The sequence below is a fragment of the Drosophila miranda genome (assembly GCF_003369915.1).
Source record: "Drosophila miranda strain MSH22 chromosome Y unlocalized genomic scaffold, D.miranda_PacBio2.1 Contig_Y1_pilon, whole genome shotgun sequence".
Lineage (NCBI taxonomy): Eukaryota > Metazoa > Arthropoda > Insecta > Diptera > Drosophilidae > Drosophila > Drosophila miranda.
This window is the reverse complement of record NW_022881603.1, coordinates 19,271,202-19,284,861: the sequence shown is the minus strand read 5'-3', so window position 1 is coordinate 19,284,861 and position 13,660 is coordinate 19,271,202. Positions and strand designations below refer to the sequence as shown.

The window sequence follows — 13,660 nt, the reverse complement described above, 5'->3', positions numbered from 1 at the left end:
GGCGCGCGGGGTTTCAATTCCCTTTTCGCCTGTACTTCGTCTCTACCGCGAGCCCGCTGCCCATCGGTTTCGTCTGTTCGGCAACAGCACCGTCGAAGCGGTGGTCGCGGATCGCCGATGTCTTTGGAGCGGCACAGTGGGACCTTTGGCCGTCTCAGCTTGCTAAATTAGTTAGTGAATACGAGTTCAATAAATATTTGCACACTGAAAAAATGTTAAACTTTGAGTGCTTATATCTCCTAAACTAAAACTATCTTGAAAATTCGATTGGAAAATTCTCTATTAGATGCGTACATTAAATTTATCTAAAGCACTCATACAATTGTTTGACTATTTCGGCTGAGTCCCCACTGTGCCGCGCCAAAGACATCAGCGACCACGCTGCCCTACGGTTTCGGCACGCAGACACTGACATGCTTTCACACCGACTCGACGCTGACCGAGGCATTGACGAAGCCGAGTAGCATTTAGGAGGCGAAGGTAGCGTAAAAGAGAATTGAAGTACTAGCCCCGCGCGCCCGTACAATGAAGCGTCAAACGAAAATAGAAAAAGCGTTTGTTCCTCATGCAACATCTTGGTATTGTATAGTCTTTGGTACTAACAAAATGTGAATATGTGCCGATCCCTGATCGTAAGGTAACATATCTGCAAATAAAACGAGGGGGAACGTTGTGAGTTGCTGCGGAGACCGCAACTCTACATTTATACCCGATACTTAGTCAGTATGGCTCTCATCCGGCAGACGCCGCTAATATTAAACGACACGACAAAGAGTGCGTGCGAGACAGAAATCAGTCTGAGCGTGACGTCGGGCGCTGCGTAGCCACTGCAAATTGATTTCTTGCTTTTGGCTACAAAAATGATCCGATCTGATCCAGATTCAGCAATCTAATAGATATGGTCATTATCTATGATTTTGCGTTTTTAGTTTTCTCGAATGTGCAATATTGTGGATGCAACAGATTTTCGTCTTTTGTGGAGGCGGAAGGGGGTGGGGCGAAATTCTGAGATATACGTTTTATAGTGAGATCTAACAGAAGTGCGGATACCAAATTTGGTTACTCTAGCCTTAATAGTCTCTGAGATTTGTGGATGCCCCAGATTTTCGTCCTTTGCGGGGGCGGAAGGGGGTGTGGCGAAATTTGGACACGAAACGGTCAAGGTCCGATATCACAGGAGTGTGGATACCAAATTTGGTTGATCTGGCTCTTATAGGTTCTGAGATCCTTGAACTCATATTTTGCAATTGACAAAACCGACCATGAAACCTGTGTGTTAGAGAGAGACAGAGCGAGAAAGAATGAAATTGTTTTCTTGATTCTGGCTATAATCATTATACGATCTGGTTCAGATTTTGCACTGTAGAAGATATGGTCATCCTCACCGATTCTGCGTTTTTGGTTTTATCGTATCTTTAAAAATGTGGATGCCACAGATTTTCGTCCTTTGTGGGGGCGGAAGTGGGCGGGGCGAAAGTTTTGAAATATTTTTGTAGCAGTGACATATCACAGAAGTCTGGATCCAAAACATCGTTGCTCTAGCTCTTATAGTCTTTGAGCACTAGGCGCTGAAGGGGACGGACGGACGGACGGACGGACAGACAGACAGGGCTCAATCGACTCGGCTATTGATGCTGATCCACTTTTACCACAAATCTAATATACCCCAATACTCATTTTGAGTATCGGGTATAAAAAGGGCCCCAGCACCAGCACCAGCACCAAGGCCAGCAGCAGACCCGGACTCGGACCCGGACAAACGTCCGACCACCACCCACAAAACAACCCGTTGTCAACGGCACACCGCGCCCAGAAACGAACAAAAAATTTGCACGCAAACTACGTGACTTCAATGCCTCAGTGCGGCTGAAAAAAAGAAAGGTGTACGGCTGTGTCTGTCCGTGTATCCATGTATCCATGTGGTTAGCCACCAATGGCTTTTTTTCGGGTCCCGTGCACAACTTTTAATCCCTTGCACTTTTGTCAATGTCGGGATGCCGAGATAGAGTCCGATTTAGATTCTGTGCAATGACAAACAATACAAAAAGAGAATGAATCGGGCACAGGCACCGAATAAGAAACACCCTTGATCTCTTCTCAAACCCTCGTCCTTGTGGCGTGTGGTCCGGTCCATTCGAGGAAATCCATCCATCAATCGCGCAAAGTGGCCGATTTTAATGCTCCCCACTGGCCAGATCCGATTGTCTTTGAGTGCCCCGTAAGCACATCAGAGGACAGCAATTGTTTTTTTTCCATCGTTCTTCTTTCGGATATAATCGGAATTAACTTTCTGTTTTCTTTGCTGGGATACGGCAACCGTATGCTGCATCGATTAATTATGAGTGTAAGGAATATATGATGGTTGGGGCGGCATGCGACGATTACACATTTTCAGTACCAACCCTTATCTTAATATCTGTATCTGTATCTGTATCTTTGTACAAACAAAGGCGAATGGCACTCTGTTTGGGAAATAGTTTTCCACTCAATGACATTTCTGTTTTCCCCTGTGCGGTTAGTGGCTGGGGAACGAAACGGCACTGCACGGGAAGATGGGCAATACAATTAATTGATTTTGGGGTTTCTTTTTTACTGCTGCTTGTTCCGCTGCTGCTGCAGAGTCTGATTTCTGCTTCTGTGACAGTTTGACCGCATTTGATTGACACTCTAGGATCTGTTATCGGGTAACCCTTCAGAACTTAATTAGATTAGCAGTTGTACACAATGATTTGGATGGTAGCTGATTTGGTTGAGAAGCTATCAAATGGGTGGAATATACTCGATCCTAAGCAGTGGGATTTTTAGTTTGATCTCAGATCTGTTCTCAAACTCTCAATAAATATTTCTGCTAAATAAATACAAAATAAATTAATTGGATATACAACACAGAATAAATTTCATAATTGTTCATGTATTGCCTATCCTTCGAATGCAATGATTGGGGAATGTCGTTGGGGAAAACGAACAATTGTAAATTGTAAATTGTAAACGTAATTTTAATGCATCTGGCATTGATTTCCATTTTCCATTTTTATTAACAACCATTTAAGTGCAATGAAGTGAAATGCGAGAATACTCCGAGTATATGTACATAAATATACATATATATATATATATATTTATATTCCTCTAGTGTATTTTTGTTCGTCCCGGATTTCGTTTTTATGGCGGGGCACAGTGTAGATGGCATTTCATGGCTGATTTAACCCGGCACCCTAACAGTGACTGCTGCTCGGCTGTTCTGCGGTTCTGTTCAGGCTGTGACTGTGGCTGTGCCTGTGAATGCGCCTGTGCCTGTGGCTGTGCCTGTGGCTGTGCCTGTGACTGTGCCTGTGACTGCTCCTGCTCTTGCCACGGTTATTGCTTTTGTTATTCATTCATTTTTTGATTCATTCGTTCCCTTGTTCTCTTTCTGCTTAAGCGAGGTATTTGCGGACGGCCAAGGGTATACTGTATCACTAACCATACAGTATGGTATGGTTAGTATACTGTATGGTTAGTGACTGTATTCAATCATGAGTGGGGGCTATCGGAGACATAAGTTGTTACAGCCTCTGCTGTACTGTCATTTCCTTTGGGATGATTTTAAAAGATTTTTTTTCGGTACTGTTAGCGGGTATCAGACAGTCCGAATATCGACTATACTTAATTTTTGATTAATAATGATTAATGATTAATGTAGTTTACATATGAAAGCGACTCTGTCCTCTGCCCTCCAGCCGGCACTCTGTCTTTGTCTGGTGTTGGTTCTGTTTCTGTTGCTGTCTCCTTTCTGCTCCTTCTGGGGGCGACTGTTGTTGCTGCTGGCAGTGCTCATTCAATAATTTATTGCTGGCATCCTCAGCCACTTACATTGTCAGAAAAATATGCACGAAATATGCATAAAAGTATTACATGCAGGCGTTTGTCAGCTCCAGCAGACCCCTCCCGCCCCACACTCCTCCCACAAGTCGAATGTGAAAGCTTACTCCTTAATAAATCACGCAACGTAAGATTATCAATTAATTGGCTTCTAACAATTTTACAATCCAATCAGAGCTGATAAGAGATACAAAATGAAATTACGAATGGCAGAGGGGGGAAGTTAGTTCTGTGGTGAGTTTTATTCTGATTTTAATTGGTACTCAAGACAGGGAAACCACATGACGAGTCTTGGCAACGGAGTATGCAAATTTCAGGGACAGTTTCAGCAAACTCTATAGGATTTATGTACATACATATGTACGAGTATACATTCCGATGTAGCTTCGACTTATTCAATGCTGAATGTACGAATGATCAATGTGCACTCTTATCATTTAAGCAAACCAGACAGGAAGCTGGTTATTGGATTATATGCATTTTTATAGGAATACTTATATACAGTGGAGCACCCCTTTCTCACAGTGTACTTCCATAAATATACTCGTACAATTCACTATCAATTGAATGCCATATGAGCGATGTGACTGCTGCTCGAACTCGAACCGAAGGGCGATAAATCTTCAGTCTCCCGAGTCGAGACATCAGTCGGACTTCAGTCGAGACTTCAGCGACAATTCAGAATAAGCAGTTCGAGCGGCCAGAAGATTGGGATCGTGGGCAGCGGCCTCATCGGCAGAGCCTGGGCCATGCTCTACGCTTCGGCGGACTACCGCGTACAGATGTACGACATTCTGGACAGCCAGCTGGCCACGGCCCAGCAGGAGCTGCAGAAGGAGCTGCACAGTCTGGAGGAGAGGGGTGCGCTGCGTGGCCAATTGAAGGCGGCGGAGCAAATGGCGCTGATCGGGTTCACCCAGCGCCTGGAGGAGCTTGTCGTGAATGCTGTGCATATTCAGGAGTGCGTTCCCGAGCAGCTGGAGCTGAAGAAGTCTCTGTATTCGCAGCTGGATGGCCTTCTGGGAGACGACACTGTGGTCGCCAGTTCAACGAGCACCTTCATGCCTTCGCTGTACAGCGAGGGACTCAGAAGGCGACAGCAGGTGGGATGCTTTGATGCCATTTTCTAACACTCACTTATAACCTTTTGACCCACCAGATGCTGGTAGCCCACCCCCTGAGTCCGCCCTACTTCATACCCCTGGTGGAGATTGTGCCCGCTCCCTGGACCACCGCCGAGGCTGTGGAGCGCACCCGCCTGCTGATGCTGAGCCTGGGCCAGCGGCCGGTGATGCTCAAGCTCGAGATCGAGGGCTTCGCCACCAATCGCATCCAATATGCGATCCTCAACGAGGTCTGGCGCCTGGTTGGCTCGGGGATACTCAGCGTCGCGGATGTGGACCGGGTGCTGAGTCAAGGACTCGGATTGCGCTACGCGCTGCTCGGCTCCCTCGAGACGGCCCACCTGAACGCCCCCGGCGGGGTGGCCGATTACTTCCAGCGCTTCGGTAGCGAGATCTCCGCCGTGAGTGCCACCTATGGGCCAACGCCGAACACCCAAGCGGAGGCAGGGACGCTGGAGGAGATTGCCAGGCAGTGCGAGGCGCTGGTGCCGCTGGAGACGCTCGGCCAGAGGCGGGCCACGCGGGACGCCTTCCTCACCCAGTTGGCCAAGCTGAAGAAGCAATTCGAATAGGAAACTAATTGCTACGCTTTTTTCGTTGATTAAAATATTCCGTAACAAATCGAGGGAAAAGGCTTTTCTCACTGTCCGTTTCCTGCCCCTCCTCCATGGCCCACACTCTTGATACTCCTCCGTTTTCTCCGTTTTAACCGTGAAATTAATTTTTGCGGCAACCGGAAACGCTTTTCCAGGCGAACCATTCAAGTACAACGTGTCACATTTCCGCTCTGGCATTAAGTTCGGGTTTCCCCGTCTGATTCCGACTGTTCCGCCCCACTTCTTCGCTTTTCCACTTTGCCATTACATTTTCCCTTCACTCGGCACTTGGGCCTGATGAATACTGACGGCTTTAACTCATTTTTCATTTCGGGGCAGTCTCCATTGCAAATTTCCATCATCCCTTCCTTGAGTGCGGAAACTCAATCTGAGAGCGGCATTTGTTTTCGAGCATAATGGCTCCTTCTACATCTACAATTTGATGGGATTACTGGCTATGGTAACCGACTTTAATGCCTTAAAAGAATATTCCTTGGAAAATTTGCAAATCACATTTCACTCGATTGTTATTCGAAAGCGAAAGAGCTGCTCTTCCCTTTTAATAATTTAAAAATTCCTCACCAGGGCCATATAACAATTAAAGCCGCAACATTTTTGCCAGTGGGTGGGTGGGGAGTGCGAGTGGTGTGGCCCCCGGGGCGTCTCGTCTGCGGCCCTGAAATCGTGATGGCTTCGGCGGTTGGCTTAAAACTGCAATGCCATTGTTACGGGACAGCGGGGGAGCAACAAAAAGCATGTGGCTAGTAATTCATTACCCAGACCACGACCAGGACCAGGACCAGGATCAGCACTCATCGGACTGCCAAAGGGAATTCGTAGGGGGAGACCAGCAGCAGTCAGGACTATTGCACATGGCGCTGTCGGCCAACGCCATTTAATGGTCAAACAAAAGGCGTTGACAAAAAAATATCAGAGAGAACAAGTAAGAACGATATTAATGGACAACTTCCAACTAAAAGATACCCGTTGATAGGGGAACTACTATATGTGCTACGATACTGCCTACAATACTGCTGCGATACGGCTACGATACTGCTACTATACTGCTATATATAGGTACTACTATATGTTGGATACATATGTATATCTGAAGAATGTGTGCTAATTTGGTTGCGGGATATGATGGTTTTTCTCTGAATCTGGCTCTTATAAATATCCCTCTATGTTATCTGTCGATAATCTCTCTATTACGAATATATGCCAGCCAAGCGAGTGAGCAAGGGGTTGACGCACGAGTGAAGCAAGCGTGCAGGGTGGTGTATATAGTATAAAGCCGAAGATGATTTCCACATCCTTAAAATTGTAAATATTTATTTAGTGTCTGAAGCTTTTTCGGCAGGGGTATTTTTCAAAATAAATGTACTTTATGGGTTCGGACATTCACCTACAAAAACAGAGTATGGTGCCATCCCCAGAGCTAGATTCAAATTGATTAACTGTACGAATGAATCACAATAAGAGCCACTAATTGAACAAAAGCAAACCGAAGGAAAATCAATTCCTCCGTCGTTATTCATTAATTATCCCCACCACAGTCCCACCTTGCGGCCCCCCACAAAACACCTCAATGCGAAAAAGATCCAGCAAACAAGGAGATAACAAATACAAAAATAACAATTTTTCATCGGGTCTGTCATCTGTTCATGTTCTGTGAGTTGTTAACAATCGATATGATGTGTTTTCCAGACCCATCGGGGCGTAGGGCGTCCTGGAACACAACAAATGAGGACAGTGTTTTATGGCCAAAGGGGGATGGTAGGGGCACCCATCCCGCTGACAGATAGTCTAGCACAATAAATCATTACATAAAGCATTTACGCCTCGCAGGGTACAAAAGTCGATTCGAACCGACGGACCCGGTCCGCTTCGCTCCGATCCAAACCGACCCGATTCGATTCGATTTGATTCATTACATTCAAAGTATGGCTGCGGGAGAGGAAGCTGAGACGGTGATAAATAAATAAGCAGATCCTTTGAATAAAGATGTCAAAGATTGGGACTAGACCAAGGTATGTGATAGGATCCGTGACGTGACCCCCACATCATCAGTTAGCCTTAGCCGTAGCCTCTTCCATTTATCATGTGGGGGCAAGACAATCGATTGGGGTTGAGGCGATTCCCCATCCGATTCCCACTGCCATTCCGGCTCCATCTATCGCTCTCCCGCTGACATTTATCTTGATCGACCTCAGTGGCACTTTTTGCACCGCACCACACCAAATTCAATTTGCTTTATGGATGGCACACAATGGACACACAATAAATACATCAAATAAGAGCAAAACCCGTTGGATCAGAGGCAACGAAGTGGGTATACCCTAATCAGCATCTTCGTAGAGAAATGATCAATACAATCCTGACAGAGAGATGTTGGTATAGATATACATATGGGAGCCTATATAGAGAGTATCAAGAGTATGCTGGCCACTTGTGATACGATATCCTGCAGACTCTAAAGAACATCTCCTTGGGCAAACATTTTCTTTTGGGCCATTCTTTGATTGCGTTATTTGTCTGTGGCTTTGTTGTGGCCGGCCAATAAATCAATGCCTTTACGATAATTTATGTTCTCCATTGGTATTTTCATTTATCTGTCGAACATATTAAATCTGGGCTAATCGGGGGCCGAGCAGTCGGACTCCATTATGACAAATGAGACCAGGTCTGGGTTGCATTATTAAATCGCTTTAAAGGATGCTTCAATGGCTGCCACAGCCTGGGCCTGGGGATGGGGCTGGGGCTCGGGCTGGGTCCTGTGGCTGTTGCAAGTGGAAGAATGTTGCTTTTGACCCTGTCCCGACCCGGCATGTCCGGCTTCTAGCCGTAGTCCCTGGTCTCTTGTCCTTTGAGCGCTTTGAGTGCCGCTCTGCACTCAGGAATACAAGTGCTGCAATTCCGTAAATTGACAAAGAAAAATTAATTTCAAGGCATTACTCAAAGTTATACACAAGAAATAATACGATTATTTGTTCACCATTTCATTTCTGCTTTGTTGTGCTTTCTTGCCTCATGCACAACTGTACTTGTTGCCCCGCTGCCTGCGCTGGGATCCGTGCATGTGTCAGCGCACGAGAGGGCTTTATCTAATTAGTCTCTGAGTTTATTTGAGTTGATTTTCGCAATCAGATTTCGTGTTTGCTTTTCGCTTTCTGCCAACAAAGTCAAATTCGCTGGCAATTGTCATAACTCTAATGCAATTAACCCTTGCCCTCGCCCTCGCCCTCAATTTCGCCCCAGCTCTAGTCCGAGCCCCAGAGCGCAACTTGATTGGATGAAAAGGATATAAAGGATAGGAAAGAGAGCAGAGAGATGGGAAACCGAGTAAATACTGCCATGGAGTAAACCTAAATATTTAATTAGGATTATAACGAAGCGGGCTTATCGCGGCCAACGACGACGGACATCAGAAGTGACGAGGGAGGAGAAGACACCGACGAATGTCAAAGAGTGTGTGTCCTGCGGTCCGGGGGCTTCCTGCGGGAGTATGTGGAGGATGCGTGTCTGGCGTTTCACTTTTCGTTGACTTAATTTAATTAATTTCCTAGCCCGAAGGGTCCATCCTGGCTGTCTGTCTATCCGTCTCCAGCTCGCTTTTCCTTTCAGCTTTACATTTTTTTTAAAGACCCTTCACTTGTGATTGCGAATACGCCACGTTGCAGCCGAACGATATGTACATAGTGTGCCTATCGACACACGATATAAAGGATACGTCTGTGTGTGTGTGGGGCAGAAGCAGGACCAGGACGAGGACATTGCTCTGCTTGCGGGTGTGCAATATGCTGTAAATAATGAAAATCCAATTTTTGTTGCTTCTTTATACGTTTACCTCTGGAGTGAAATGAGTGCCGTGTGTGGGGGGCATAATGTGTTCATCATCATCGTGCCGGAACGATGTCTATGGTGAGGAATGAAGGGTACCAAACAGAGACACCATAACACACTCCACTATGAGAAGCTCCACCTTGAGAACCGTACGATACACTTCTGCAAAGGGTATTTCACATACTTTCCCCGAAAGAAACGCCAATTTGTTTTGCCTTCCTGATTGCATTACGCTTTCCAGTCTCGTGAGCTCTTTTTTTTGGCTGATGTACCTTTGCGATTTCATTTCGTTTGCCCTGAATCCCTGAAAGTTGAAGTAATTAAGTAATGAAACTCCGTCCAGCGAAACTGAAGCAAAGACCCTCTGAATGGGGTGGTCGGTGGGCAGCCACATGTCGATGGGTTGGTGGGACGATACAAAAAAAAATTATGCAGAACAGAACAAGTTTTCGTCCATATTAATGCCTGGGCGAAATCTGATTAAAGTCAAGAGCCATCTACGGCACCTCAAACTGTTGACTGCAGCCGGAGCGGAGCGGCAATCAAATTAAACTTGAAGTGATTTTCAATTGGAAATTCTCGAATTCAAACGATACCTTGAACAAATGTTGGCAGGTTTTGACTGAAACATAACCGATGGAGTTACCAGTCACGCTCTCATCTCTAGTCTGTCAAATGGGAACCATCTTTACTGTCTCCTTCCTGTGCTTCTGCCCCATCAAGTGGGTGGGTCGACTCTGCCTTCAGACTGTTTTACTGGACATTTTGCCTTGTAATGCGATTGTTGTTTGTTGTCATTCTTGTGACTGCTGTTGTTGTTGTTGCTCTGCTATCTGCTTGTCTATCTGCGTGTTTAGTTGTGGACCAAATGGCTAAGAGGGAGGAAGTAATGGTGCTGTCAACAAGCAGCCTCGGTGGCATCAGCAATTGCGGATCTCCAGTACACCCACAGCCCACAGCACACACACACACCCCACTCTATCTCTTCCTCTCTCCTTGTAGCACCTTTGATTCGTTTCCTGGACACGTCTCGTCTGCGGTCGTACTTTTTTTTGGCAACATTTAGCGCGTGTGCGGGACGGCACGGGACGTACGCGGTTTTTGAGCTGCCGCCTGTCGTTGATTAGATTGTCTGATGCTTTAATAGGATTGTAAAAGCTTGAACGAAGCTACAGAGTGTTTCATTTATATATTCTGTGGCGGTGGGTGCGCACTTTGGGCATTTTAGTCCCCCGCGAAAACATCATAGACCAACCAAAGGATGAAGGGCTTGGTACCTTGATACACCGCCACGGTTTCTATGGCATTTATATGATATACTAATCCGACTTAGAATCTTCTTGGCTTTAGCTTATAAGCCATATATTCCAAAACTCTAAAGAACTACCATTACTTTCTTCATTGAAAACTTAATTATGTATTTGGCCTATATTTCCCAAATATCTCTCCATCTATTACCGAATCTAATTATTCAATTGCACAAGAGTCAAACGAGTGCCATTTCCCAGTAAAATGATCAAAAACAGTTAAGCAGCTTAAGTGCTGCTGATTGGACGACTGAAGTGGGGAACGTTGATAAGGCAGCAGGCAGATGGCCGGCATATGAACAGTTAAAGGCTTAAAAATTACATCCATATACTCCGTCCTGCAACATGGCAGACTTCAGTCCCTGTGGCCGATGCAGAGTCGAGAAAATCTGTATTAAAATCGAATTATATCCGCCTCACTTGACAGCGAATTGGGCGGGGTGGGGCGAGGGGCGAGGCGGGTGAAAAATGCAGCTGCATGAAGGTTGAGCCACTGGAAAGAAAGGAAATTCTGCAGCCAAACGTACTCGTTTTGTCAGGACCGAAATGTTCGTGGCATGTTTAGAAACCAAACTCCGGAGTCGGGGACGAGGATGGAGTTGGGTGGCAGAGGCAGTGGCAGTGGCTGCGAGCAATAACCTCAGAATGCATTTACAGCTGCTGTGCTGTGGACAGGAGGACAGGAGGAGGATGCGGTTGACTGGTGGGGCCGGAGAACAAGGATGAGGACAGAACTGGGGGCCAGGACCTAGGCTGTAAGTGCCAGTAAAAATGAAAACTTCCTCGGTCCTCGGTCCTCGCCAGAACAGCAATTGTGGTTTCTAATTGTTTTGGGTATTTTCGCTAGTACTTGCATTTGCAATTATTGTGTGTAATTCGGAACTAAGTGTTCTCTTTTTAATACGTTTTGTCCTTTATTCGAACTGACATCTATAAAAATTCTTGATTTTGTTTTGATCGAATAGCCAGTACATAACGGAGCAAGCAAATTACGTGAGTAGATTCATAGATGGAGTCGAATCTTCGGAAAAACAAGCCCTTGAGCAGCAGGGATCTATGGTGGTATCCAAAACATTCATTTACCATTAGAGCAGAGATAGAGAGGTGTTCTGGAGCTGCTGTCTCTATCCAGATTCTTAAAAGTCATGTCTCACAGATCTAAGGGGTTCGTTTTGCTGGTTTGCTACCTAAAACCGTACGTAATCATTGGCGGATATTGGAAATCTCCTTAAATCACCTTTAGTATCTCTACCCCAATTGAGTCTATGAAAGTGATCGCCACTTGGCGGACTACTGCCGGCAGTTCGTTAGATTTCAGGCCTTCGTTACTTAATCCTGATCCCGTCAATATATTACTGATTAGAGTCCTACTGCTTTTTAGTCTGCTTTTCGTTGGTTTTTTTTGAATGTTTTCTAAAATGAGTTGTTGGGGCTCTTCATGTGTCTCTGTCTCTGTCTGGGTCTTTTAGACGGCACTAACCCGTTATCCTGGAGCACTCTGTTCAACCGCAGGCTAAAGCTTCGCCTGTCACTCAACGGGGGCTTTCGTGGCGCCACCCGCTTGCCACAGACCAGTCCTCCCGGCAATAGTCCTCTTCCTGGAGTGGCAGGCAAATGTAACAAAGAAGATATATTAAAGTGGTTTTTAATCATTCCGCACTTTTTCCAGCCACACTTTACTTTTTTCAAATGTATGTGTGTGTGTGTGTGTGTGTGTGTGTGGCATGGGAAATAAATTAAAGGAAGCCTTTCAGGCCATAAGCCCTGCCCGGATCAAGCTTAGTGGAGAGCCAGGGCCGGGAGTGGAGGGGTGGCTAGAGAGAGTTTACTAAAAAAGAGACGAACGAGCCCCCAAACAATAAATTTATGTACGGCTGAAAAGTATGAAAAATGCGTATGAAAGTATGAAGTATGCGCAGATGAAAGAGGAGCACACACACAGATGCACACACACAAGAAGGCAAGAAGGCAGCAGGCAGCGATATGGAGCTGTGCGAGTCCCACACAGCAACTACTGCAAACATACGTCGGAGACGGATTCGCCAGAGCCCGGATAAATGGAGTGCACATATATAGCTGCTACCTGCCCCCGAGCCTCAGCCTACAGCAGGCGACGCAGGCACTGGAAAGAATTGCTGAAGATGCGCGGGAGAAACACCCTACGCTCATAGCCGGCGATTTCAACGCTTGGGCGACGGAGTGGGGATGCCCGAGAACGAACCCAAGGGGACAGGCGCTCTTAGAATGCTTTGCGACGTTGGATGGGGTCTATAATAGACCTTACGTTCGTGAGCAGCAGCCTCAGCCGCAGGACAACGTGGGAAGTTAGTGGCTTATACACCGGGAGTGACCACCAAGCCCTCATATGTGAAATCCAGGAAGCGGGCGCACCTAACCCGTTCATTGGCAAGCAGATCGGTTATAAGACCGAAACGCTAGAGCCGGATATGGTCCGGGCCATGTTTGAGGACTACGAGACCAACGGTACGGCTGAAGAGAGAGCAAGCCAACTGGCTATACATACGCTGGAAGAATGTGATGCCTCCATGCTAAGGAAAAGAAGAGGCCTGAACAACCGCAGGCCAACGTATTGGTGGAACGCTGCAATAGGTAGCGCCAGGCAGGAGTGCCAGCGGAAAAGACGACTATACCAGCGTTCGAGAGGTTCCTCGGAATTCGAGAGGCTCCAAGGAGAATATAAGGAAAGCAGACGCTGCTTGAAGAGGCAGATCAAGGATGCCAAGCGCAAATGCTTCGAAAAGCTCTGCGATGACGCAGATGCGAACCCTTGGGGCTACGCATACAGGCTGGTAATGAAGAGACTGCGAGTGTTCAGTCCCCCGCCGCCAATGTGTGCAGATCTGCTGGTTAACATAGTAGAAACCCTATTTCCAGAGAAAGTGGCAGCCCAGAGGGTGATGGATAGAAT

The 13,660-nt window shown here is 46.4% G+C and overlaps 1 protein-coding gene across 1 annotated transcript; it reads left to right on the top strand.

Moving 5' to 3' along the window:
* Window positions 1–4,506: 4,506 nt before the first annotated feature.
* LOC117190757 (lambda-crystallin homolog) lies at window positions 4,507–5,610 on the top strand. Its single transcript, XM_033395820.1, has 2 exons — window positions 4,507–4,964; window positions 5,021–5,610. Exons 1-2 carry the CDS (start codon window positions 4,611–4,613, stop codon window positions 5,555–5,557), a joined length of 891 nt encoding a protein of 296 aa, XP_033251711.1. The 5' UTR covers window positions 4,507–4,610; the 3' UTR covers window positions 5,558–5,610.
* The last annotated feature ends 8,050 nt before the right edge of the window (window positions 5,611–13,660 follow it).

Excerpts from the sequence above, each read along its gene's own strand:
- LOC117190757 (XM_033395820.1), top strand. The coding sequence starts at position 4,611 with ATGCTCTACGCTTCGGCGGACTACCGCGTACAGATGTACGACATTCTG. Across the intron at positions 4,965-5,020 it reads GACTCAGAAGGCGACAGCAG|ATGCTGGTAGCCCACCCCCT; the intron begins GTGGGATGCTTT and ends TTGACCCACCAG.